General features: G+C 36.1%; 1 protein-coding gene across 2 annotated transcripts; it reads left to right on the top strand.

Annotated features, from left to right (window-relative positions):
• Positions 1-1,762: 1,762 nt before the first annotated feature.
• Positions 1,763-25,178, top strand: LOC127871616 (interaptin-like). Of its 2 annotated transcripts, none has more exons than XM_052414716.1 (5): positions 1,763-1,883; positions 16,051-16,190; positions 21,742-21,847; positions 22,251-22,921; positions 23,510-25,178. In XM_052414716.1, the coding sequence occupies exons 2-5, from the start codon at positions 16,063-16,065 to the stop codon at positions 24,813-24,815; spliced, it is 2,211 nt and encodes a 736-aa protein (XP_052270676.1). In that variant the 5' UTR covers positions 1,763-1,883; positions 16,051-16,062; the 3' UTR covers positions 24,816-25,178. The 2 variants fall into 2 exon arrangements, with proteins under 2 accessions (XP_052270676.1, XP_052270675.1); XM_052414715.1 differs by lacking the exon at positions 1,763-1,883 and adding an exon at positions 1,995-2,013.
• The last annotated feature ends 858 nt before the right edge of the window (positions 25,179-26,036 follow it).

The raw sequence follows: 26,036 nt of genomic DNA, 5'->3' as shown, positions 1-26,036 counted from the left end.
ATATATATATATATATATATATATATATATATATATATATATATATATATATATATATATATATATATATATATATATATATATATATCTATATATATATATATCTCTATATCTCTATCTATCTCTCTATCTCTCTCTCTATCTCTATATCTCTCTCTATATCTCTATCTCTCTATCTATCTATCTATATCTAGTTATATAAGTAAAATGTAATAATCCAGATTGTGAATATTATATAATAAAAGTAAAAACACGTGTCTGGGATTTTAAATATATATTGATTTAGCCAACGCGTTTCGAATAGCTCATCAGGGCATAATACAATATTGTATTATGCCCTGATGAGCTATTCGAAACGCGTTGGCTAAATCAATATATATTTAAAATCCCAGACACGTGTTTTTACTTTTATTATATATATATATATATATATATATATATATATGTGTGTTATTTGAATGTTAAAATAAAAAAATATGGATGATATAACATTATGTTTATTTGCATTCAAATTGTAACTATACAGTCACAAACTAAGTGTATGCAGTTTAGACTGTGATCTATGAATTGCTACAAAATTGCTAGTTTGTTAGTGGCGACACAATTTAAACTAGTCGACAATAGTTTACAAAAGAAAATTAGAACCCTGTATTTATGAAATATTTTAATTGCAAAGCAAGTATGCTGTCATTCTGTTCCACATAATAATACATCTTTGACAACTTTAATTTTATTCAATTTTCTGCTCCAATTAGACGTTATATTGGCACTAGATTTGCAAAATGATCTTTATAACACCCATTGCAGTTAGATCTAACATTTATCTAACTCTTATACATTTTGTATAAACTAAAACCGATGTTTGGAGTTGAAAACTTGAGCAACATTCTAATTTGTTGAAGTAAAATATGTTCATAAAGTTTTAGCTATTGATGTTAAACTGTATTTATATAATGTGTACAGTCTCTTATAACTCAATAGTGAGTGGCATTTATGTGCTATGTTTTAAAGTTAATTTATATGTGTTTTACTAGGTACATATGATGATGAGACTTTAATAAACTATCGTATCTTATCTTACATTGATAATTAAAAAAGGAGACAATTGGCGATATTAACAGTTCTCAACAGCCGAAATCATTCTACTGATGAGGTCCATAGTACACGGACGAAAGCTCCAGGTATGGCTTAGTCAGTGTGTGTAATTTGTCTAAAACTTATTGGATTGAACAAAAAATCCAGTCAATCAAAATTGATTTGACACATCACATTATTTTGATTATGTTTAATCAGTGTATGCTAAAATAAACTGCTTTAGCAAGATGTTAAGTTGAATTGAGACATTTGATGACACAAACTGTTTCCTATGTAGGACCAGTACTTTGTGTCTTTATGGCGATCTAAAGGATGCTCCCACTTAAGGGATCAATACAGATACCTCCCAGTGACTAAGCCAGTAAGCAGACACCATATCCACTATACCGCAGCCACTGAACTATCTTTAAAATCTGCGGCTAGAAAACACACACAATTATAAGATGCTAGATCTTAGAGAACATGTTACTCGTTTGAAGATTGAATTTTTAGGATGCATTACTTTACTGTTGAAACAATTATAAAGTTTTGAACACAATAGTGTCCATATATTTATGAATCACAACTATACGTTATTATTCACAGCTCTCCGCCTTTATTATCACTGTGACGAAACGTTCAATGCACAATATATCAGTGGCACGAACTGGTAGTGGACCGAAACGTCCATCAACCTTTAATGGAATGCTCTCCCCTTGTAAAGTTCAGGGTTGCACATGTTTGTGTTTGAGAATGAACTATAAACAAGTTTCGCTATAACTGCTGTCGTTTTAAACCTACATCTCAAGGTACAGATGTATGCTTGAAATCAGATTCTCTACAATTATGTCAATAAATTGCATTAGTCGAACGTTTGATATATTTCTGAGGTGAATATTATTCGGATGGAAACTTGTTCGGATGTCCTCACTTTAAATGGTATGCCGTATAGACCAGTTGAATGTCCACACACTGCAAAACAGGTCGGACCTCAAAGACCTCATGAAGAGGCCGGTAGGACCTGTAAATAAACTCTGATACACACCCATTTGGATGTTATTGTTTACATTCGGGATTTTCCGCGCACTGACTGGTTGGCAAAAACGCTGGTTTCCGTAACGTAAAACATGTATAAAGGGCTTTTGTTTAGTCAATTAATTGGTAATAAAACCGAAATAAACATTAAAACTTTTAAAAAATAGTGCAAAAATATCATATTTAGTACTAAATAAATGTATATTCACAAATAAAATTTTATCTTCATAAAAATACAAAGTAGTTACAGTCCAACTTGTCAATAAAGACCACTCAAGGGATTTGGTCGTTGTGGTCTTTGTTCACAGATGGTCTTTATTCGCAGGGTTGATCTAAACTTTGCAAAATATGCTAGTAGTTTTTTAACAGGTACCTTATCTATGTATGTGCTCTATTGTTTAAATGTTTGAATACTTATGCATGTATAATGAAATAAAGGATTTAATACACAGTTTTGTTTTACATTTGTATATTTATTACATGTTGTATTCCCTTATGTTTTATTATTTATTTAATTTATCATATACTGTATAAATAACTATTGACATACATGTATACGTACATGTACATCTTACAATCTCACCCTTGACTTCACCCCGCTCACCACTCTGAATATTAAATACAATGCTGTTTCTTTTTACAAAAGACTCGAGCCAGCCATTGCTAGCCTTAAAGTCCAAATATCCTAACTCACACGCAAACTTCAAGGCTTTCTCCTGGATCATAGGTCCAGACACAGGCAAGAGCCTTGCACTTGCGTCAACAAACCACTTATGCACTAAGTCATTCACTGACGCGAATTCCGACTCACACTTAGGGCGTTTACTTTCACAGTTTACGTTCTCCTCGAATTCGTCCATAATCTCATGTTTTCGCTTTAAAATGCTCTTAACTTGAGTTTTTCCTACACCAAGATCACTAGCTACTCGTCTACAACTGTGTCCTTTACCTAACAAACTAATGACCTTAACGCGTTCTTCCAACGTCAAGAACTTATGCTTGGAAGCCATGATGGTTAACTTGAACTGACAATTTACTTTTCTTTAATCTATGAACGTCTTATTACGGAGAAATTTAAGAAGAGAATGACTATCAAAATGTTTGTCTTTAATAGGCATCGTAAATGATATGAAACCGTTAATTTCCTTAATGAGTTTATGAAAGCCCCAAATTTGTCTTTGATATTTCGGCAATTTGTACATTAATCGCGAGTCACTTAAATACAAAGGCAATTTTTTACACTTTTGACAAACTGTCAAATGCATAAAAGAAGCAGGCGACTACCAATTAGCAATGCATGTTAAATAAACAAACAACTGCTATCGAGTGCGATAAACTGTCACTTGCCAATATCTCCATAGCGACCGACGAGTCCACTGATAAGATGTGTATCACGTGACTATGCAGCGTCCTGGCGGCCATTTTGTTTTTTGAAAGTTGCGAAATCGTTGATTTTTATGATTGCAGTGGTCGTTGTAAGTTATCAAAATGGAGATTTGGGAATGTAAAAGGGTGGTCGTTGGTCTTTGTTCACAGTTGGGCTTTATTCGCAGGTTCAATATATAGTGAAATCGTTCGGGAGGAAATCGGTGTGGTCGTTATTGACTGTTGGTCGCTATTAACAGGCGGTCGCTCGGGCAGGTTGGACTGTATAAGCATAGAATAATCGTGATCGAAGACTAAATACTGACAATTCCACAAAAAAATAAATAAGCAGTGTTCTTTCTGATAGTAAATCTTAAATAAATTATATTTCAACAATAATAAAACATATATTAATTGTATTATAATTAAAAGTGGTGTGGATAGTGTTATTTTTCATCAGCAATCGATAGTGTCAGAGATGCATTTAATCTGTTATAAAACAAAGCCCTAAAAAGCAGAATACATTACAATTTCTAAATAATGTGGTAATGTTATTTTACATTGAATGAATTTTCATTTCGTTTACATTGAATGACAATATTTACACAATTTGGCATACAAACGGAAAACCCCTGCATATTATGCAAATTGAACTGTCTGCATGTGAAATCTCTATACTAGTAATAAGGAGTGATAAAAATTAGCGTTTTATGACAAATGCATATATGCAAATTATTTAACGCAATTATTTTTTACCCTATTGTGATTGCTTGTGTTCATGATGGTGTTTCGTACACTGCAGTAATTTACAATCTTTACACATAATAGCAAAGTTTACTTTTGCCGGTACCCGTTAAATACCTTAATTGCGTAGCTGTACAATTGCACAATATTTTAAATGTATAGCTATTCAACAATGTATTATTATGATTAAACTGGCTAATATATATATACACTAGTTCCTGTTAATCCATTTCCGACAAATGTCTTCTTTTTTTAATCTTAAAATATTTTATTGAAGCAACTGTTCAGTATTTTAGCTTTTAAATTTTGCTTAAAAGACTGCTCAATATGCCAAGAGATGACGTGGAGGTATCGTAACTTGGGTTAAATGACCAGACACTGATCTGCCACATGTTGTTTATGCATTCACGTATAGGTCCCTGGGTTTATGACACCATGTTTTCTTTGTAATTGTTTGGACAGTATCCGATCATAACGAGATAATCGGTTTGTGATGAACAAAGGTGCAATTAAACACAGGGATATAAATGCTGCAACAAAGATTGTCAAAATTAGTGTGAACAATTAAATAAAACAATTACATTAATCAAGAGAATTTAATTAATGTGTTACAAGGTAAGTTTTTTCCAAAGACTTATAAAATATATTTTATGGGTCTTTGTGTTTTATTTCACACATATAAAGGTTCAAATCAGTTACCCTATCAGTGCTTCCCACAGGATTTTTGTCAGGCGCCCCGCGGCTGATAGGGGTGGTTCAGGAGGGGTGTCCCCTTCTAACGTTGATTTTTTTTTAATTTAAGGTGTCAATTCACGTTCTGTGGTGCTTGATAACTCAAAGAAAAACAGCATCAAAAGGCGTCATTTAGTGCGCTATGACTCTTAATGAAAAATCCCCCAGTCATTTAAAAAAATATATAATTTTTTATATTGTTTAATTGTTTTAAAACTTTCCCGCACAGATAGTAAAATCCCGACTCGAACGATTCCCCAATCCATCCGTTTCAAGCCGACTCTAATACTGTATACTTACTTCTTTTCAAGTTTCTATTTATTACCCGATAATCCTGTTTATTCCGTTTTTATAAATCACTGTCTGGTAAATATTTATGATAAAAGCTCTCAATTATTTCTTTAACTAAACTTGCCATTTTTCTATAGTATCAAATAAATTTTAAGTGCCTATTTATAGATTTGATGAAATTTTGCCTCTTAACATGCGTCAGTCCCCTGACGTGTTGTGTGCTTGTTAAAACGTTCAATACACGCACGCGACGTTGTACATGCTGCATAATGTTTGCGCTCTTTTAACTTGAGAAAAAGAATTGACACAAAATAAATTTGCACTGCTAATTTGAAGCAAGAATATTTTAACGTTGCGGTTACATTTACATTCGGAAGTTGTGGTAACATTTACATTCGGAAGTGTGTTTCTGATTAAAAATGCGTTAACATCGACTTATGGGAATGGGTTTCGGATTACACATTTAATTATTCCCATTTTAGATTTCAACAAATATTAACAGTTGCGTTATGAATTCAACAATGATTTGTTTAAACACTTTACAAGTCGAATACATGTTTTGACGGAATTATGCATGAAATTCACGTTGTCCACGAGGATTACGGCGGAAACATTTAGAAGTGTGCGTAATTAATGCAACAAAAATTTGTAAAAGCGCATTACGTGTCGAATAAATGTCAAATAAACCAGGTGAATCAGTTTTATAAATGGACATGCTAAAATATACATGTACTGGAATTAAATTGTTATGTAACCGGGAGTTATTTGCACAACTTACTCATTATAAGTAATTAATTGTTTACCTCTTGCAATTAATTTCTCGTATTAAATATGAGTCATAGGTAACGCTTGTTTACAGTACAAAGGTGTGATGATGATGCCCGAAACCGTCTGTAATGTACTGTACTGTACTAGTTACCAGTTTTATATTACGTAAATGGTACAACTTCTTGCTAATCAAGCTGCAATAAACTCTTTTTCGTGCCCAACGTCAATAAAAAATAATGGTCGATAGTTAACCCTGCCCTCATAAGCATTCGCGTAACCGATTGGACAATGAACATCACAGTTTGACGACTGGAAAATTACCTGATACATCCTTGTCAGCATTTAAATGACTGTGTTATGTGGCTAGAATAATCGATATGCGCGTCTTATCAGTGGATTATCCATTACCCAATGTGGTGTTTATGGCGATTACTTGTGAAAGTAGGTACCGAGTGCTTATTTAAAACAGGGAATATTGATTCACTGATAGAGAAACCTTGATTTTTTTTTTAACAATCTCCACTTTCTTTTACTGAAAAATACAATGATCGGAAAATTTCAAGCGCCCCGGGGACTGATTTCCAAATTCAAGCGCCCCTGCGAGGGATCGTTAAATGGCCTGTGGAATGCCCTGCCTATGTTGCGTACATAAAATTGACCTATTGGTTGTTTGTTATCCAGGGCTTACTCTGCCATTCGCCAAATTAGCCAATGGCTACAAATTTAACTATTTGGCTAAAGAAAATTCTATTTGGCTACAACTTTTTCTTCATTAAAACTTAAAAATAGCCAAAAATAGAAGAATTTTGCCAAAACAAAGTGAATTTGGCTAAGGAAATTTTTGATCCAGGGGAAGCCCTGTTATCATCCTTATTTGTTTTCGTTCATTAAATAAAATTTATTCTGAAAGAATTTCAATTTCTGAGAATGTTTGAACTAAAAATGGTTGCGAAGTGCCAAGTATACAGAGAGATTTGTGTGGTTACCACATATCAAGCTCTTATATTGTGTTCCACGCCCGAGTTCGTTGTTAGCAAAAACAAATAATAACAACAATATAATAGTTCAAATGATGCATTTCCTTGCATGCTAATGTTTTATTCAGACATAATTAGTAAAATTATATTTGATATTGTGCATGATAATCCTTAAAAACAATGATTTTGTCAACAATCTCTATACACTGTAACTCCAATATAACGCGCTCCGTTATAACGCTGAATCCAATATAACGCGGAGGGTGCTTGGATCCCATTTTTTCTCCAACCTTCCATTTGATTTCTGATTCAAATCCGTAATATGCAACTTCATGTATTTTCAGACAATTCAAAGATGGCGGCGATCATATGTTGATTGCTTTATTCAACCGTCCGTTGAACCGATTATAATTGCTTCGAGGTTAAACAACACCGACAGCTAATTGGTGTTAATCTGTTGTGTAATGTCAATAAAGTGAAAAACTCGCGTGTCAGTGTTTATAACATGTATTCCTCATCAGAGCGGTTCAGTCCGATAATTTCCATAAGTTAAGTGCAAGCGGGATAGTTATGCAATTAAAGTTATTCAAAACGATTGAAACATTGTTACTTTGATATGGTTGCAGTTTGACTATATTAAATGAGCGGCTGTGAAATATACTGCCTACTGCATAAAACAACTTTTTCTGTCATTTCATTATCATTCTAGCATTATGTCATTTAATCTTTCAGTTCGTGTATAAGAAATTAAATAATGCAGACGATTTATTTACATGCGGACGCAGTGTACCTGTTATTGTTAACAGAGTTTCACTTTCATTTTCGCGCGGTATCAGAAAGTCCCCGGGAAACACGTTTTTTGCATGCCTATGACGCAATAAAACAATTTTTTGTACATGAGTCATATTGCATTCAATCTAAATTTAAAGTCGCACGTCCAATGAAAGCTCTGCCCCATAATGCACTGTACTCTTAACACTTCTGAATATGGCATATATGCGTACGGTTGTGTTTACGAATTTCTTAAACATATATCGTCATTAATGTTCAAGATTATTATTTTTAAATGATGTTGCAATTTTATTGGATTATCGGATATATGTGCACATAAGAAAAGCGGTATGTATACTGTTATCAATACGATTCGGTTTATATGCATGTATTTGCGTCAGCACAGCATGGCAATATACATGGCCTATATTATAGGCTATTCTATACCTGTTGTTTTTTTTATAGCGCCCTGCAGTAAATGAGCTCAAAACCTATAACCCGGATCCGTTATAACGCTGTTTCGCGGCTTGGACCCCATTGACCGCGCTATATTGGAGTTACAGTGTATGCGCTTATATGAATTCTACCTCTTTTTGCCAACCAGTGGGCGGAGTCTAAACTTTGAAGGTTTGCGTGTCGTCACTCGTCAACTGGTCTATAGCCACCCGTGTTATTTATTTATAGCTTAAAATATAATGTAATATATGACGGATAATGCAAGATTTTGTGGGAGCAGTGGTCTAATGGTAGGACGCTGGCTTAGGGATCGAGAGGTCCCGGGTTCGAATCCCGCCCTGACCACTGGAATTTCCTTGAGCAAGAAATTTATCCCACATCTGCTCCTCTCCACCCAGGTGTATAAATGGGTACCTGTGAGGGAAATAAGCCAATGTGCTGTGGCTGCATACTGCGCCAAGATGTTAACGGACGACTTGTGACTCAGTGGTCAGGGAAAAACATGTAAAGCGCCTTTGAGCGCACCCGCGAGTATGAAAAAGGGTATAAATGTGGTATAAAAAAAAAAAAAAAATCAAAATTTGCTTTCCAATATACCTATAACACCGCTACAGTGTTTTTCTTTCCTTCTTTAACTTGTACCGGGGAACGGTACCTTTCCCAAAGCCTACCAGAGGCTTCCCAATTTTAGCACCGGACCTTTCCCATTCTATATATCTACCGTTCCCAATGATTATAGGTGCCGTTCCCAATCGCCAGTGCCTTTTTATTTTCGCTGGAAATATCTTTTGAAATAGTTGAGCCTTTCATTTCCAGCCATTTATTTTCGCGGGACATCGTTGCGTAGAAAGTAAACAAAACTTTTCAAAGGGGCGCAACTCTCACCGTTGTGTAAAATGAGACTGGATTACATTACCGCAACGAGTGATCGATTTTTCCCGTGAAAGAATTTCATCGTAAAGACCAGTCTTCCTTACATCGATAAACTTTCTAAACAATAATTGTTGTTGACATTTAAACAAAACGTAACCGTATTGAGTTAAATGCTCATATTGCTTAAGATCTATGTATAGTTTTTAAAATGGCAAATCCGGACAGAAACCAGGGTTTTTTCTGCCTATTTTGGGAAAAGGAGTCTGACCAAATTTTTTATGACAAAATTGTCCATTTGGGAATTTTTGCTTCGATGAAACGGCTCATTTTGGGAAAACATTGTGAGTTTATCATGCTTAAATAAGTCAGAGGTTTAACAAATAAATTAGTTTTTATTTGTTATTTTGACCTTAAATGCAGGTAAGCATCAGATGAGTAAGTTTGTGTGAATGTGCTGTGAAATGGGGAGCAGAGAAGGTTCATGGTGCTGAATCCTTGCTCAACCACAGCAGTGCTTGTTGGTATGAATGATACACATCAGCTGGACGGTTGGAACTTAAATAATCTTATAAACATAAGTCATAAGACACTTCTTTCTAAAAAAACATTTTTTAAATTGGAAATTTTTGTTATAATTTCGGTTTGGGATCAGGTCCGTTGGCATTGGGAATGCCTCTGTTTTCCGGAGGCGCAGACAGTGCTGAAAAACCCCTGGAAACTATTCGGTTACTGATGTAAACAAATAAAAGTTTAACATAAAATTAAAAATAATGAGACATGTGTGTAAAATACTATAGTTATTTACAACATATACATCAGCATTTTATGGCAGATGATCTTAATATCTTATTTGATGATTTGAAAAAAAATAATATAAGACTTACCTTTGAAAATAGTTGTTAAAGCATTCCACTATAAAACTTCAGGGCCCTCAATCTATCAAATCTGCCGCTGAATTTCGGCGGCAGTCCCCCACCTGAAAAGTATACTTTTTTCCCCTTTTGGGGGGAAAAAACCCCCCTTAAAAAAAACATTTTTTTTTTTTTTCTAATAGAAAGATGTGTCTCATGATTATTATATCTCAATTCTATTTCAATTTAATCTTTGCAAACATACTAAATTATGAAAAATGCAATGAATATAATGCAAACATGTACAAATGAAATAATGAGAGAGTAAGTAAAAAAATCCCCCAGAAAGGGAAACGCCGCGAAAATTCCCCCTCCTAAGGGCTGCGGACCCCTTCCCCCAAAGTAGTGTGAGGGCCCTGAACTCATTTTGGTTATGCGTGGCTATCCTCAGTCACCATCTATTGTTGAAAGATTTCAAACCAGTTCAAGTTCCATTGTTGTTGTTTTTGTTTTGTGTTTTAAGTTTTTAATATAGCTCACATAAAACATTGCAGGGCGTATGAGACTTTTAAGGGCTGAAACAAAATTATTAATATTATTTTTTAAGCAACCTCAGTCATAACGCCTATCACTAGAAGATAGTTTTTTTTCTCCATTGACAGGCACATTCCTTCTGAAGTGGCAATTATAGCACAAATGACATGATATTATTGTCAAAATATCATGACTAGTAGTTTTTCTGTTAAAACCTAGAGCTTAAATGGCTTTGTGATGCAGAATATAGCCCCTATGATAGATAATGTGCATTTTAAAGATTCCCAATTCATCAATTTTGCGACTCGATTTTTTCCCAATTCATTGATTTCGCGACTCGTTTTTTTCCAAATTTAAAGATTTCACGACTCGCAAAATTCCCAATTCTAGGGGTACAGGTACCTTTTCCCTTTGGGGAAAAAAACGCTGCGCTATTAAAAAAAAAAATTCATTTTGGTTTGTTCACCTTCATGTTTTTTCATAGTTTTTTAACTCACCGTTCGTCTAGCCGCCCGTCTGAAAACATTGTCATAACTTTTGCAATATTGAAGATAGCAACTTGATATTTAGCATGCATGTGTATCTCATGGAGCTGCACATTTTGAGTGATGAAAGGTCAAGATCAAGGTCAAAGGTCAGATATATGGCTTCAAAGCGGCGCAGAAGGGATCATTGCGTTTCTGACAAACACATCTCTTGTTCTTGTATGTTATGACATTTTGTTTCCCCAAAATAATAAGGGCCTCGTTCTGGGTAAACTGGGCTTAAAGCATGTACATGTATGTGAAGTGTCAAACCATATAGACCTGGGCAGTCTGCACATGCTAATCAGGGACAACAATTGTTTTTATTGTACTTTTTGTTTAAAGGAAGTCTCTTGCATGTATAGGCGGCAAATGTTGTCCCAGATGAGACTGTGCAGAATTCACCCACTAATCACAGACGACTCTTGACTTACATCCATTTAGCCCAATTTTCCGATTGCGCTGCTCAGTTTTAATGTCAGTAAGATTGATTATTCAGCATGTGTTTGGCACTTCTGTGTCTGTCAAAAGTCAAGGTGACAATGTTTACAACTCATTGTTAAACAAAAAAATAATTGTAATGATAAATTTAGTGAAATATAAAATAGCCATTCTCTTCATGATTGGTTATTGACCTTATTTGTTACAAAGCTTTTATTTTAGTGGATGAAAATGGGTCCGACAAGGTACAAATTTAGAAATCAGAAGATATTGTTTCGATGCAAAGAGCCTGATTTTTTGGGCAAATTTAAGTGCCTGATTTTATGTTTGAAGATTTTTGTTGGAATAATGCCTTGATTGGCCACTTTTGAAGTGTTTTAAAGGTTATTTAAAGCTTCAAACAAATGTTGCCAAATGTCCTAATGAGTTGCAATCTTTATTGGTAACTACTATATTAATTAGTATATATTCCACAGAAATTATGCCTCTGAAAAAGTTTTCAAACCTCAGATGAAAGTCAGCAAAACTTCACAAGGTCCTGTAAAAATGAGTAAAAAAATGTTGATACTTTGATTGGAAATTGAGCTAGTAATTATATAAATTAAAATATCTTAAGACCATTAATGGATTTGGTTTCAAGGGTTCAGCTACACAAGATAAATCATTATCCCCACGCTATATTGTGGTTATCTCCGGCGTCTGTCCGTCCTGGCCACTATCTCCTCCTACACTATAAGCACTAGAACCTTGGAACTTACACACATGGCAGCTATTAGCATATGTGCCACCCTGCACTATTTGGAATTTTGATCTGACCCATGGGTCAAAAGCAGTTTTTTTTCCTTCTTTGTTACCCGCCAAAAATCGGCCCTTTCCCCTCGGATTTTTTTTCCCCTCAGCAGGTAAATTTTCCCCCAGATTGCATTTTTTTTAAACATTAAAAACATAAGTAAACCTGATCCAGTGTAGAAAATAGAAAATACTGCATAATGAAATTATCTGTTGCCTTGAATTTGTTTTAAAAAACGTAAAAAATATATTCTATTGATTATTTAAGACTTTCATTATTTTCCCCCAAAATCTGGCATTTGGTGTGATTTTTTTTCCCAAAATCCAGCATTTCGCTCGATTTTTTTCCACTAAAAAAAGGCCAGGCACTTTCCTCAAAATCAGATAAAAAACCCTGGTCAAAAGTTATGAGGGTATAGTTGGGGTGGGGCCGGTTCGCGATTCGAAAAAGGCTCATAACTACTGTGTCCCTTCAGATATTGCTTTCATTTTTGGTATGCATGTGTATCTAGACAACACCGATCCATGCACATACAATTTTTTACCCCTGGCTGTGACCGTGACCTTGAACTTGGGGTCAGTTTTAAGGTTTCAAAATCTGCAACTGCGATTCGAAAAAGGCTCTTAACTACAGTGTACCTTCAGATATTGCTTTCATATTTGGTATGCATGTGTATCTATACAACACCTATCCATGCGCACACACATTTTTATGCCTATGACCTTGACCTTGAACTTGGGGTCAGTTTTGAGGTTTTGAAATCTGCGTACACGATTGGAAAAAGGCTCATAACTACTGTGTCCTTTCAGATATTGCTTTCATATTTGGTATGCATGTGTATCTGGGCAAGACCTTTCCATGAGCATTCAATTTTTAACCCCTGTGACCTTGAACTTGGGGCCAGTTTTCAGGTTTTGAAATCTGCGACCGCGATTCGAAAAAGGCTCATAACTACTGTGTCCCTTCAGATATTGCTTTCATATTTGGTATGAATGTGTATCTGGACAACACCTTTCCATGCCCATACAATTTTTGACCCCTGTGACCTTGACCTTGAACTTTGGGTCAGTTTTCTGGTTTCAAAATCTGCTACTGCGATTCGAAAAGGGCTCATAACTACTGTGTCCCTTCAGATATTGCTTTCATATTTGGTATGCATGTGTATCTTAAGACAACACCTATTCATGCCCTCACAATTTTCTATCCCTATGGACTTGACCTTGAACTTAGGGTCAGTTTTCAGGTTTCCAAATCTGCAACCGGGATTGAAAAAAGGCTCATAACTACTGTGTCCCTTCAGATATTGCTTTTATGTTTGGTATGCATGTGTATCTGGACAACACCTTTCCATGCACAATATTTTTTTTGCCCCTGTGACCTTGAATTTGGGGCCAGTTTTCTGGTTTAAAATCTGTGACAGCGATTTGAAAAAGGCTCATAACTTATGTGTCCCTTCAGATATTGCTTTCATGGTTGGTATGCATGTGTATCTGGACAAGACCTTTCCATGCGCATGTTTGACCCCTGTGACCTTGACCTTGAATTTAAGGTCAGCGTTCAGATTTCAAAATCTGCGACTGCGATTCGAAAAAGGCTCATACCTGCTGTGTCCCTTCAGATTATGCTAAGCTTTCATATTTGGTATGTATGTGTATCTGGACAAGGCCTTTCCATGAACATAGTAATTTTTACCACAGGCACTGTGACCTTGACCTTGAACTTAGGGTCTGCGTTTAGATTTTGAAATCTCTTTTGTTGTTATCTCCGCTGTCTGTCCGTCTGTCCTGGCCACTATCTCCTCCTACACTATTAGCACTAGAACCTTGAAACTTACACACATGGTAGCTATGAGCATATCGTATGTGCCACAGTGCACTATTTGGAATTTTGATCTGACCCTTTGGTCAAAGTTATGGGGGTTGGGGTGGGGCCAGGTCAGAGATTTTCACTCATTTTTAGCTTGACTAATATATATGAAATATATATAGTGGAGCTATCCTACTCACCCAGGCGTCAGCGTGAGCGTCTATGTTAGCGTCTGCGTTTGCGTTGCAAATGTTAAAGTTTTCGTACTACCCCAAATATTTTATTTGCAGCAAATGTTAAAGTTTGCGTACTACCCCAACTATTTTCAATGTCCCTTGACATATTGCTTTCATATTTTGCATACTTGTTAACCATCATGACCCCAACTTATAAACAAGAGCAGACCACTGTGTCAAGCATTTTGACATACTTATGGCCCCTTTTACACTTATATAATTGAACATTTTGCTTAAATTGCCATAACTTCTTTATTTGTGATCACATTTTATTATTACTTTCACAAAACAACAATTACCTGAATACCACAATGGATTCCAACCAAACAATACCCCACGCCCCTACCCAGAATCCCTCCCCCCCCAAACCTCCCCCCCCCATTTTTTTTTTAATCATTAATAAATTACCCCACCCCACATTATACCCCCCCTACCCCCCCCCCCCCAATTTTTTTTTAAAAATCATCTTATAAATTACCACACCCCACATTAAACCCCCCTCTCCCCCCCCTCCCCCCCCCCTACCCTCCCCAATTTTTTATATTTTTTTCCTTACGTTTTACTGTCAAGCACTCGAATAGTCGAGCGCGTTGTCCTCTGACAGCTCTTGTTTTTAGTTACATTAACTTCTTCATTTCTACACCCATTTACTTCAAATTGATGCTGAACATCTCATAAGACAATGTGGTCAATCTCAACAATGCATTGCCCCATTACCACCCTGGGGCGCCCATGGGTCAAACGGTGTGGGAATACGCTGCATCTGCAGCGCCATTTTTAGTTTGATGATGTCATGTTACAGTATTTACCCTTAAAACATGTAAGCTTTTTACAGTAATTTTTTTTGCCCAATTGGGTAAAGTACCAGTACCAACCCATTGAGGGAAAACCCCTGAAATTGGGAAAATTTGTGTTGTGATATCTTCATTTTGGGAAATCTGTGTATTTTCGTTTTTTGCTCCCAAATACTTTAAAATTGATAACTAACTGTTGTCAAGTTGGCAATACATGTACTATATTTACGTAGGTTCAAGTTATAGAGCTACATAGGGAAACTAACTTAATGTTATTTTTTTTAATGTTTTTTTGTTGGAAACCTTCAATTGGGAATTTTTATGCCCCCCTTCGAAGAAGAGGGGGTATATTGCTTTGCACATGTCGGTCAGTCTGTCGTTCGGTCCGTCCACCAGGTGGTTTCCGGATGATTACCCAATAACGCTTGGGCCTAGGATCATGAAACTTCATAGGTACATTGAGCATGACTCGCGGATGACCCCTTTTGATTTTGAGGTCACTAGGTCAAAGGTCACGGTGACCCGAAATAGTAAAATGGTTTCCGGATGAGAACTCAAGAACGCTTAGGCCTAGGATCATGAAACTTTATAGGTAGATTGATCATGACTCGCAGATGGCCCCTATTGATTTTCAGGTCACTAGGTCAAAGGTCAAGGTCACAGTGACCCGAAATAGTAAAATGGTTTCCGGATGATAACTCAAGATCGCTTAGGCCTAGGATAATGAAACTTGATAGGTAGGTAGCTTGATCATGACTCGCAGATGACCCCTTATGATTTTCAGGTCACTAGGTCAAAGGTCAAGGTCACAGTGACCCGAAATAGTTAAATGGTTTTCGGATGATAACTGAAGAATGCTTATTCCTAGTTTTAAAGAGTTATTGAGAATTGTTTTTGTTTTTTCCTAATTCATTTGGAAAGTGCAGAAAGAACAAAAAATCATTGTTTTTGACTTGACTATCATGTTTTTCAATTTCATTTTGTTCAGGCTAAGAAAGTCATGTTGCGGATTGGTCGGATTCTGAACTGTGTCTTGGAAAGGCAAGGTGATACTTCACTGGTGCGAATAATACCATGTTGCCTCCAGAAACGAAATTTGAGTCAAAAGAAAAAAATTGGTCAATTAAGGTAAGAATGTATTTATATTCCTCTTTATTCTGTTTTACAAGATTCAGCTCTTGCCTCTTTTGTTTATTTTAAATGGGACCATAAAGTGGGTGGAATTTTGTATTAAGCAATAGACCTCCCTATATTTCGCAATAACAATACAGAGGTAAATTCTGAATTAATATCTGGACTGTAACTATTATATATGTGGTGTTTTAATTAACTGGCCACAACTTATATCCTTGTTAGCTCGACTATTATATATAAAATATATATAGTGGAGCTATCCTACTCACCCCGGCGTCTGCGTTAGCGTAAGCGTGCAAATGTTTAAGTTTTAGTACTACCCCAAATATTTTCTTTGTCCCTTGACATATTGTTTTCATATTTTGCATACTTGTTTACCAACATGACCCCCAGCCTATAAACAAGAGCATACAACTCTGGCAAGCATTTTGTCATAATTATGGCCCCTTTTCCACTACAATGTGCAGCAAATGTTAAAGTTTTCTTACTACCCCATTTATTATCATTGTCCCTTGACATATTGCTTTCATATTTGGCATACTTGTTTACCAACATCACCCCAACCTATAAACAAGAGCAGACAACTCTATCAAGCATTTTGTCATAATTATTGCCCCTTTTATACTTAGAATATGCATATTATTGATAAAGCTATGTTAAAGTTTGCATACTTCCCCAAATATTTCCTCTATCCTTTGACATATTGCTTTTATATGTTACATACTTGTTAACCAACATGACCCCATTCTATAAACAAGAGCAGACCACTGTGTCAAGCATTTTGACATAATTATGGCCCCTTTTACACTTAGATAATTGAACATTTTGCTTAAATTGCCATAACTTCTTTATTTATGATCTCATTTTATTATTACTTTCACAAAACAACAATTACCTGAATACCACAATGGATTCCACCCAAACATTACCCCACGCCCCTACCCAGAATCCCTTCCCCCCACCAACCCCCCCCCCCCCTCCCATTTTTTTTAAAACATCATCTAATAAATTACCACACCCCACATTATACCCCCTATCACCCCCCCTTACCCCCTTACCCCCCCCCCCCCATTTTTTTTTTTTTTTCCTTTTTTTATTTTTGAAAGAACGTCTAATAAATGACCACACCGCACATTATCCCCCCTCTCACCCCCCCCCCCAAAATTTTTTTTAATGTTTTGTTTCCTTTTTTATTTTTGAAAGATCGTCTAACAAGTTATTGAATATGAAAAATTTCCCCATGATGGCTTAAGTTATACTGTCAAGCACTCGAATAGTCAAGCATGCTGTCCTCTGACGGCTCTTGTGAATACTCCTTGTCACGTGAGAAACTGTTTAACTGTTTCACATGTGACAAGGAGTATTGTTGCGTTCCGTGGTCACAACTTGACGATTGACTAACGCAAGTCTTGTTTCAAATTTTATTAAGCCGTAGCATTCACAAATTCGCATGGACATGCAAATAGCGACTTCAAATATATTTACGAAATGTACAATTCTTAGACCTAAACAACCTGTATCTAAACAGTTTGTTTTCAATTTACTAAAATATGGTAGCTCAGTCTGACAAATATAAGACTGTACACCATTAAAATAGAAATAGTACTTTATGGCTAAGATTCAATGACGCTTCTCGTTGAAATTATTAATAACGTCAAAACTGGAATTACTAAATGTACAGCTATTTATATTTCTCAGAACAATTGTAACTATTGTAAAACTTAAATATTACATTAAAAAAAAGTGATAGATGTTGCCTCTTTAAGATGTTGAACTAGAATGAATCCTGTGACCAAAACTTGGTCACTTTACATGTATATAGCCGCGGCGTTCCACTTGTGACCAGAAATTGGTGACTGTGACCAAATATTGGTCACTGTGTGACCAAAAACGGGTCACAATAACTGCCGTGACCAATTATGGAACGCTCACACGCTTAACCTTTATAAATCATAAAATAGACTTTAAATGACAAAATATTCACACAGATAGCAGTATATAAATTATGCAAATGATAACAGTGTTACTGGCCATCAATGGTCATGGTCTTGCAAGTCCAAGGTAAATATGTGGGTAATATAGACATAAATGTTTATGAGCTCACTTGAGCGAGAAGTGCTTAAGGTGAGCGTTTGTGATCGCTCAATGTCTGGCATCCATTTTTAGCTCGACTTTTCGATGAGAATAGAGAGCAATACTATTCGCCCCAGCGTTGCCGTTGATGAAAGTTTTTTATTAAGTGAAATAACTTAAACACTATCAAAGATAATTAACTCAAACTTGGCATACTTCTTAATGGCAACAAGACAATTGTGTATGTCAAGTTGCATAACTCTGTCAGCATTAATTTTAGAGTTATGCCCCTTTTTATAATAAGGAAATTGAAAATTTGGTTAAGTTTTGTGTTTAAGTCCACTTTATTCCTAAAGTATCAAAGCTATTGCTTTCATGCTTTCAACATTTACTAACTATCATAAGGAGACTGTGCAGGCAAAGTAATATAACTCTGACTGGCATTTTGACATAATTATGGCTCCTTTTATACCAAGAAAATTGAAAATTTGGTTTAAGTTTTGTGTTTTGGTCCATTTGGCTCCTTAAGTATCATAGCTATTGCTTTCAGACTTGGAACACTCACTAACTATCATAAGTGGACGGTACAGTACAAGTTGCATAACTCTGGTTGGTATTTTGATGGAATTATGGCCCTTTTTATGCTCCCCCAAATTTATTTTGGGGGAAGCATATATTCGCCGCTTTGTCTGTCCGTCCGTGCACAATTTTTGTCCCGGCTATTTTTCAGCAACTAATGACTGGAATTCAATGAAACTTTATGGGAAGCTTCACTACCAAGAGGAGATGTGCATATTATCAGCGGGTTTTGGTCGGATGATTTTTCACAGAATAACGGCCCTTTGAAATTTTCTATAAAAAAATTCTTGTCCCCCCCCCAACTCCTGTGCCCTCAAGACGTTTCCTTTTTTATGAATATATATAGTGGCAAGTGCAATATTGTGACAAAAAAACCTTTGGGGAAGCATCACCCGTCTCCGACGGTTTCTTGTTTGACTAAGTTACTTTGAATATTTTGTTTAATTTTGTGTTTAGATGCACTTCACTTCTAAAGTATCAAGGCTGCTTTCAAACTTCAAATACTTTCTTACTATCATGAGGGTACTGTACCTGGCAAGTTGAATTTAACCTTGACCTTTGAATGACCTTGAATCTCAAGGTCAATTAAATCAATTTAACTTAAATTGCCATAACTTCTTAATTTAGGATCAGATTTGATTCATACTTTGACAAAACAACGCTTACCTGACATATCACAATGGACTCCACCCAAACTATCCCCCAGGCTCCATCCCAGCATCCCTCCATCCAAAAAATTTTGATTACACCGCCGAAAAATTTTCGGAGGGGATATAGTAATAGTCTCCGTCCATCTATGTGTCCGTCTGTCCGTCCGTCCAAAACTTTGATCGGCGCATAACTCTAAAACTACTGAAGGGATTTACTTGAAACTTGAAATATAAACAGATGGCAACTAGGAGAAGTGCAGTGAACATGAACCATAACTCTGTGGGCCGTAGTTTTTTAATTACCTCCTTTTTTTTCATTTCCATATATTTTATTCTCTACAGCATAACTCCAACACTATATACAACTAATTTATCCTTCAAATATAAATGGTTGACACAGGTGCCATGTTTTACAAATATTGTTCTTCTTTCTAAAACAAATGTTCTCATACAAACAAACACATTTCGGCAGGGATTTGGCACTACTCTGACAAGCTCTTGTTTTCTCTTTTTTTTATGCCCCTGGTAGTTGTTGAACTGTCCATCAATCTGTGCGTCCGTCCGAAAACTTTAACATTGGCCATAACTTTTGCAATATTGAAGATAGCAACTTGATATTTGGCATGCATGTGTATCTCATGGAGCTGCACATTTTGAGTGGTGAAAGGTCAAAGATCAAATTTTGCAATATTGAAGATAGCAACTCAATATTTGTTATGCAGGCGTATCTCATGGAGCTGCTTATTTGGAGTGGTGCAAAGGTCTAGGTCATCTTTCAAGGTCAAAGGTCAAATTTTGCAATTTTGAAAATAGCTGCTCGATATTTGGCATGCATGCGTATCTCATGTAGCTGCACATTTTTAGTGGTGAAAGGTCAAGGTCATCCTTCAAGGTAAAAGGTCAAAGATCAAATTTTGCAATATTGAAGACAGCAACTCAATATTTGGCATGCATGCGTATCTCATGGAGCTGCACATTTTGAGTGGTGAAAGGTCAAGGTCATCCTTCAAGGTCAAAGGTGAAATATAGTTGGCTTCAAAGCGGCGTAGTAGGGGGCATTGTGTTTTACAAACACAGCTCTTACAACACTTACTCGACATACCACAATGGACTCCACCCAACCAATTCCCCAGGCCCCACCCCAGTTTCCCCCCCACCGATTTTTTTTCCTTTTTTTTGTCTTCTTATTTTTGAAATGCCATCTTATAAATGACCACATAACCACATTATTCCCCCTCTCCACCCTCCCCTCACACAAAGATAATTTTTTTTAAACATGGTTAAAAAAAACACACAAATATTTAATTTTATTATTATATTTTTGAAAGACTGTCCAACCATCACACCCAAGCTATTGCTATCAAACTTGAAATATAATCTTTTGGTTTGTTTTATGTCTTTACAAATGTTAAATAGATTGTGGAAAATATACCTTAACTCAGAATCGTCTATTATGTACCACTTCTTAAAAACATAAGCTATAGATATCATATGCTTCAATTATGGTCCTCTTCCAGTTAGAATATGACTATATTACCTAGACCTTTTGGAATATGAACAATTGCCCCATTATACTGTCAAGCACTCAAAAAGTCGAGCGCGCTGTCTTCTGACAGCTTTTGTGTGTTGTGCTGTTAACACTGTAGAGGCCAAATTTTTTGCTCAATGTGGCTGAATCTTAATCAGAATTTTTATCTTGATAATATCTACTGATTTCGAATCTGGGCAATCTCACTGTCCAAAAATTAGGTCAATAGGGCAAATCTGAGACAATCTTTGTAACTGCTTTAGAAGCCACATTTGTATAATGTCTTGTAACATGTCTTGTGGTCCTTTATTGAGTTTGTTCATATCATTTTTGTATTTTGCATATATCATTTTTTTAATTTATGCTTTCAGATAGTTTATAGAGAAATATCAGTGATTCAAACTGATATTTTACTGTTTCAAACAGTGACAAATAACAGTGAAAATTATCCATACTGGTAATTTTCATTGTTTGACCAAATCTATTTTTAGTTATCTTTAGTTTCTTTGTCCGGTATGGCAAAAATACAAAAATAATAATTTGTAAGCTTAAAATAAAAATAAAATTTGTTGGATTTAATTTGGTGGAATATTGATTTTTAAATTCACTTGTGATCACAGAAAAAGTATATTTTCACTTGTGGCGCAATATAATTTTCTATGATCACTTGAGAATTAAAATCGATATTCCACCAAATATCCTCTATATATTTCAGACAGGAGAAGGCGAGAGAGTTCCTGGACAACATGGACACAGCGATGGTTGAAAAAAAAGCACGGATGGAGAGATGGATTGAAGAAATGAGGCATCTTAACTATAATGTATTGTGCGACTCATGCAAGCCCTTCACTTTTTAATTTTGAAACTTGCATAATTATTTGACTTCTTATGTTTATATAGGCTGGTTTTAAACATTTCCTTGGTCATAATATGTAATTTAAAAAAAGATCAGACCTGTTTTTTGTATTGGTAATTTAAATAACTGTAAAGCAATAACTCATGTAAACAGGTTTGTAAATTGAAACTTGTCTTAAAAAAACATAATTATTCTGTTCTATGCTAATTTTTTATGGATTGTCTTGGACATTTAAACTTTCTTTGAGCTTGAGACAAAAGTTTTAGCAGTACACATGGTATTTTGTAATAAGACTACAATTATTGTGAAATTAAAGAAAGTCTGTTCCTAAAGTAACTATACAAACTTTGTGTTCTTTGTTTCTTTAGGTACCAAAGGTTATCAGTGAATATGACTGGAAGATGATTCTCATACAGGCAGATTCTCGATCACACCTTGAGAAATTCTGCAAATACTTGTTCCTCCGAGAGTGCTCCAAAGAAAATGATGAAGTGAAAAGGGAGAAATTACAAAAAGAAAGGGAGGAGAAGCTGCAGGAACTTGTTGGTAGCTATCACAAGTTTAGTATTCCATACTGGAAACGTGATGCGAATACAGAAATGTGGGCCCGTCTACGTGGCATGCGGTATGGGGACCCAATCATCATGGATATGGGCTTTCCAGACTTGAAGATTCGTGAAATGAGAGAGGCATTTGTCCAATTTAATGAAGTTATTGCTGAAAATAAAAGTCACCCGCAGCCATTTCATTTACATGTCACAAGCGTTAGAGACAACAGAGTATTTTCAGAGATTTTGGATTCGATCGATTGTCAAGGTACAATGGTCAATTTTCATGAAAAGCCATTTTGGGAAATCTTTCCAAAGGAAGATTTGGTGTACTTGACACCTGATGGTCCGAAATTACAAGGTGTTAATAGGAATGATATATTTGTGATTGGTGGTATTGTAGACCTGCATGATACTTACCCAAGAACTTTCATACGAGCCAAGGAGCTGGGAATTAGAATGGGTTCCATTCCAATCCACGATTACCGTTTGTAAGCTCTTTTTCCTTAATAAGTTAAACTATAAACATTAACTATTGTTTCATTTCAGGCCACAGTCTTCTTACTAGGGCAAGCAAAAAAATTAATTTGATTGAAAAAATGAAACACCATACTTTCCAGTTTTATAAGTCATTCGAAACATTTCACATCAAGAATAAAAAATACTATTAAACACAAATCATCTAAAACAAATAATTCTGCTAAATTTAGATGAGGTAAAAACAATTACATAGTTGTTGTGCAATCTTAATTGCCGTAAGAACTTTTACAGTATTTTGTAAACTTATCTTCAGTATTTTCACAGGGGTCTTCTTTCATGTTAATCAAGCGTGCTTGCAGGAATCATAAGACATGTAAATCGGTCACAAGGGTCAGATGTATGTGCCCTGCTTTCATTACCACTACTTAGCTATGTATGTGAGGCTGGTTTAGTGTTAAATAATCTCATAATCTGCTATTTATTTCAGGTTGGTTGAGTTTAAAACGACTTCATATTGTGCAATATAATTCAGGCGTCTGAATGGAATTAATATTTTTCTATTTCAAGCTGTATCTATCACTAGCTACTTTGTATTCCAGGCTGGTAAACTCTCCAAAGCTCCGTCTTCCACTTCCACACATCTTTGGCATCATGCAGGATTACTGCCTTAACCACGATTGGGAACTTGCCTTCAGCAAATATCTATCACCAAACAAATTCCTGCCAAAGAATGAAGAGGGGCTTAGAAAAAAGATTGAGATGATGAAATCCTCGAAGTATCAGCAGGGCAGGTCTGTACGCGAGTACGAGCGGGAACTGATGGAGTTGACAGTTCGCAAAAGTGTGCGTGGCAAGTCTATGGCTCCAAGTGTGGACACTAAATATTCCAAAGGTAAATCTGATTGGTCCAATGATGTGCGTCTTTCTGGTAGATCAGCTGATCATACATTTGGATACAAGAGAGAAAACGAATCTGCAAGTTTTTCTGATAAGTCTGATAACAGGTTAAGTTCAGGAAAGTTTGTTAGAAATGGTCAAAAGTTTGGTGACAGGAGGCATTTTGATGAGTTTTGTGGCATTGAAAATGCAAGCAATGGATTAGATCAAATGACTCGAAATGAGTTCAGTAAAAAGAAAAGACTTCAGTTCCATGAGTCTCTAGGTAATTACCAAAAAGAAATTACCAGAGATGAGGTGGTTAGTGTAGATGCAAAAGATTCTTCTAGTAAATCTTATAAGTCAAATGACAGTGATCATGCCAGGAAACTGTATGGTCACGTGAGAGAATTTGATCTTGAAGAGAGTATTGGTAAGAATATTGGCAGTGAAAGTGTGAGAAACGTGTATGTCAGTGAAGATGAACAAAATTCAGCAAATCATTCAGACATGTCTGATGACAACGATTCAAATAAATTGTCCAACAAGTTAAATCAGGCTATTGAGGAGAGAGGATTTGATATGAACGAGTTTCTTGGTCAGAAAGGGCTCAAAGAAATTTCAAGAGAAGGTCTAATGACTGCAGATTTGAAATATTCTGCACGTAATAATAGAAAATCAGATGACAGCTTTGATTCGAGTCTATTATCTAGCTTTGGAAATGCGTCAGGTGAACAACAAAAAGGGGAATTCCATTCTGACGAGTTTGAGGGATTGTCTGAAAGTAGAAAGAAGTTTGAGAACCAAATGGAAAAAGACTCAGTTAGCAAATCAGAAGATATCGGCGACAGTCTTGGTTCAGGTCAATCATTTGGGAGCGATGAGTATGATGGAAAGATGAAATTGAGTGAACAGTTTCTAAAAAGGGCAAGAGCCAAGAATTCCGGAAAGTTCCAACAATTGCAAGAAAATGATAGGAAACAAAGCAAGCAAGAGTGGATGGAAGAGATGAAGAACTTGAAGTGGTGAAAACATGATGTCCCTACAATGTTGTAGCAGTGTTAGTGTATAACCATAAAATGTAATTGTACATGACTTGACAACTCACAGATAAGGTACAATTTTAGGAATGAAAAGTTTTAAATTGACGAAAGATAGGTAACACTTTGCTAGAAAAGAAAACTTGATAAAATGTGTGGCTTTATTTAACTTAAAACTTAACTAAAATAATAAAGAAACCGTTTGAAGTCCTGCTTAATGTTTCAGCTGTATAGAAAGGTTGTCACAAAGTTTTCATACAGTGGTTTTATAAAAGCAAACAAATTCGAAGTTATCTTGTTGTATTTAATGAGAGCATGTTTATGATAAACAAATAAAAAAATGCATTATATATGCCCGTCTTTTGAGTGAAATCTTTGCAGAGGGATAGATGGATGGGCGATGGTTGGTCAGATAGATGGATGGGCGATGGTTTGTCATGTAGATGGATGGTTGGTCTGATGGATGGATGGGCGGTGTTTGGTCAGATGGATGGATGGGCGGTGTTTGGTCTGATGGATGGCTGAATGGTCAGATGGATTGATGGGCGATAGTTGGTCAGATGGATTGATGGGCTATGGTTGGTCAGGTGGATTGATGGGCAATGGTTGGTCAGATGGATTGTTAAATGGCAATGGTTGGTCAAGTGGGCAAGACTGGGCAATGGTTGGTTAAGTGGATGGATGAATGGGCAATGGTAAAGTGGATGGATGAATGGGCGATGGTTGGTCAAGTGGATGGATGACTGGGCGATGGCTGGTTAAGTGGATTGATGAATGGGCGATGGTTGGTCAGATGGATCGATTGGCGATGGTTGGTCACGTGGATTGAAGGTTGATGGTTGGTCACGTGGATTGATGGGCGATTTTTGGTCTCATTGATGGATGAATGGGTGATGGTTGGTCAGGTGGATTGTTAAATGGGGATGATTGGTCAAGTGGATGGATGACTGGGCGATGAATTGGTTAAGTGGATGTATGAATAGGCGATGGTTGATAAGATAGATGGTTGGTCAGGTGGAGGGATGGGCGATGGTTGGTCTGGTGCATTGTTGAATGGGCGATGGTTGGTCAGATGGATGGATGACTGGGCGATGGTTGGTTAAGTGGATTGATGACTGTGATGTTTGGTCTGATGGCTGGATGGATGGGCGATGGTTGGTCAGGTGGATTGATGAATGAGCGATTGTTGGTCAGGTGGATGGATGACTGG

The sequence above is a fragment of the Dreissena polymorpha genome, chromosome 3 (genome assembly GCF_020536995.1).
Source record: "Dreissena polymorpha isolate Duluth1 chromosome 3, UMN_Dpol_1.0, whole genome shotgun sequence".
In the NCBI taxonomy this organism is placed as follows: domain Eukaryota; kingdom Metazoa; phylum Mollusca; class Bivalvia; order Myida; family Dreissenidae; genus Dreissena; species Dreissena polymorpha.
Note: the sequence above shows the minus strand (reverse complement) of the source record. Positions and strands in the feature narration are given on the sequence as shown.

Excerpts from the sequence above, each read along its gene's own strand:
- LOC127871616 (XM_052414715.1), top strand. Across the intron at positions 16,191-21,741 it reads AAAAAAATTGGTCAATTAAG|ACAGGAGAAGGCGAGAGAGT; the intron begins GTAAGAATGTAT and ends TATATATTTCAG. Across the intron at positions 22,922-23,509 it reads CCAATCCACGATTACCGTTT|GCTGGTAAACTCTCCAAAGC; the intron begins GTAAGCTCTTTT and ends TTTGTATTCCAG.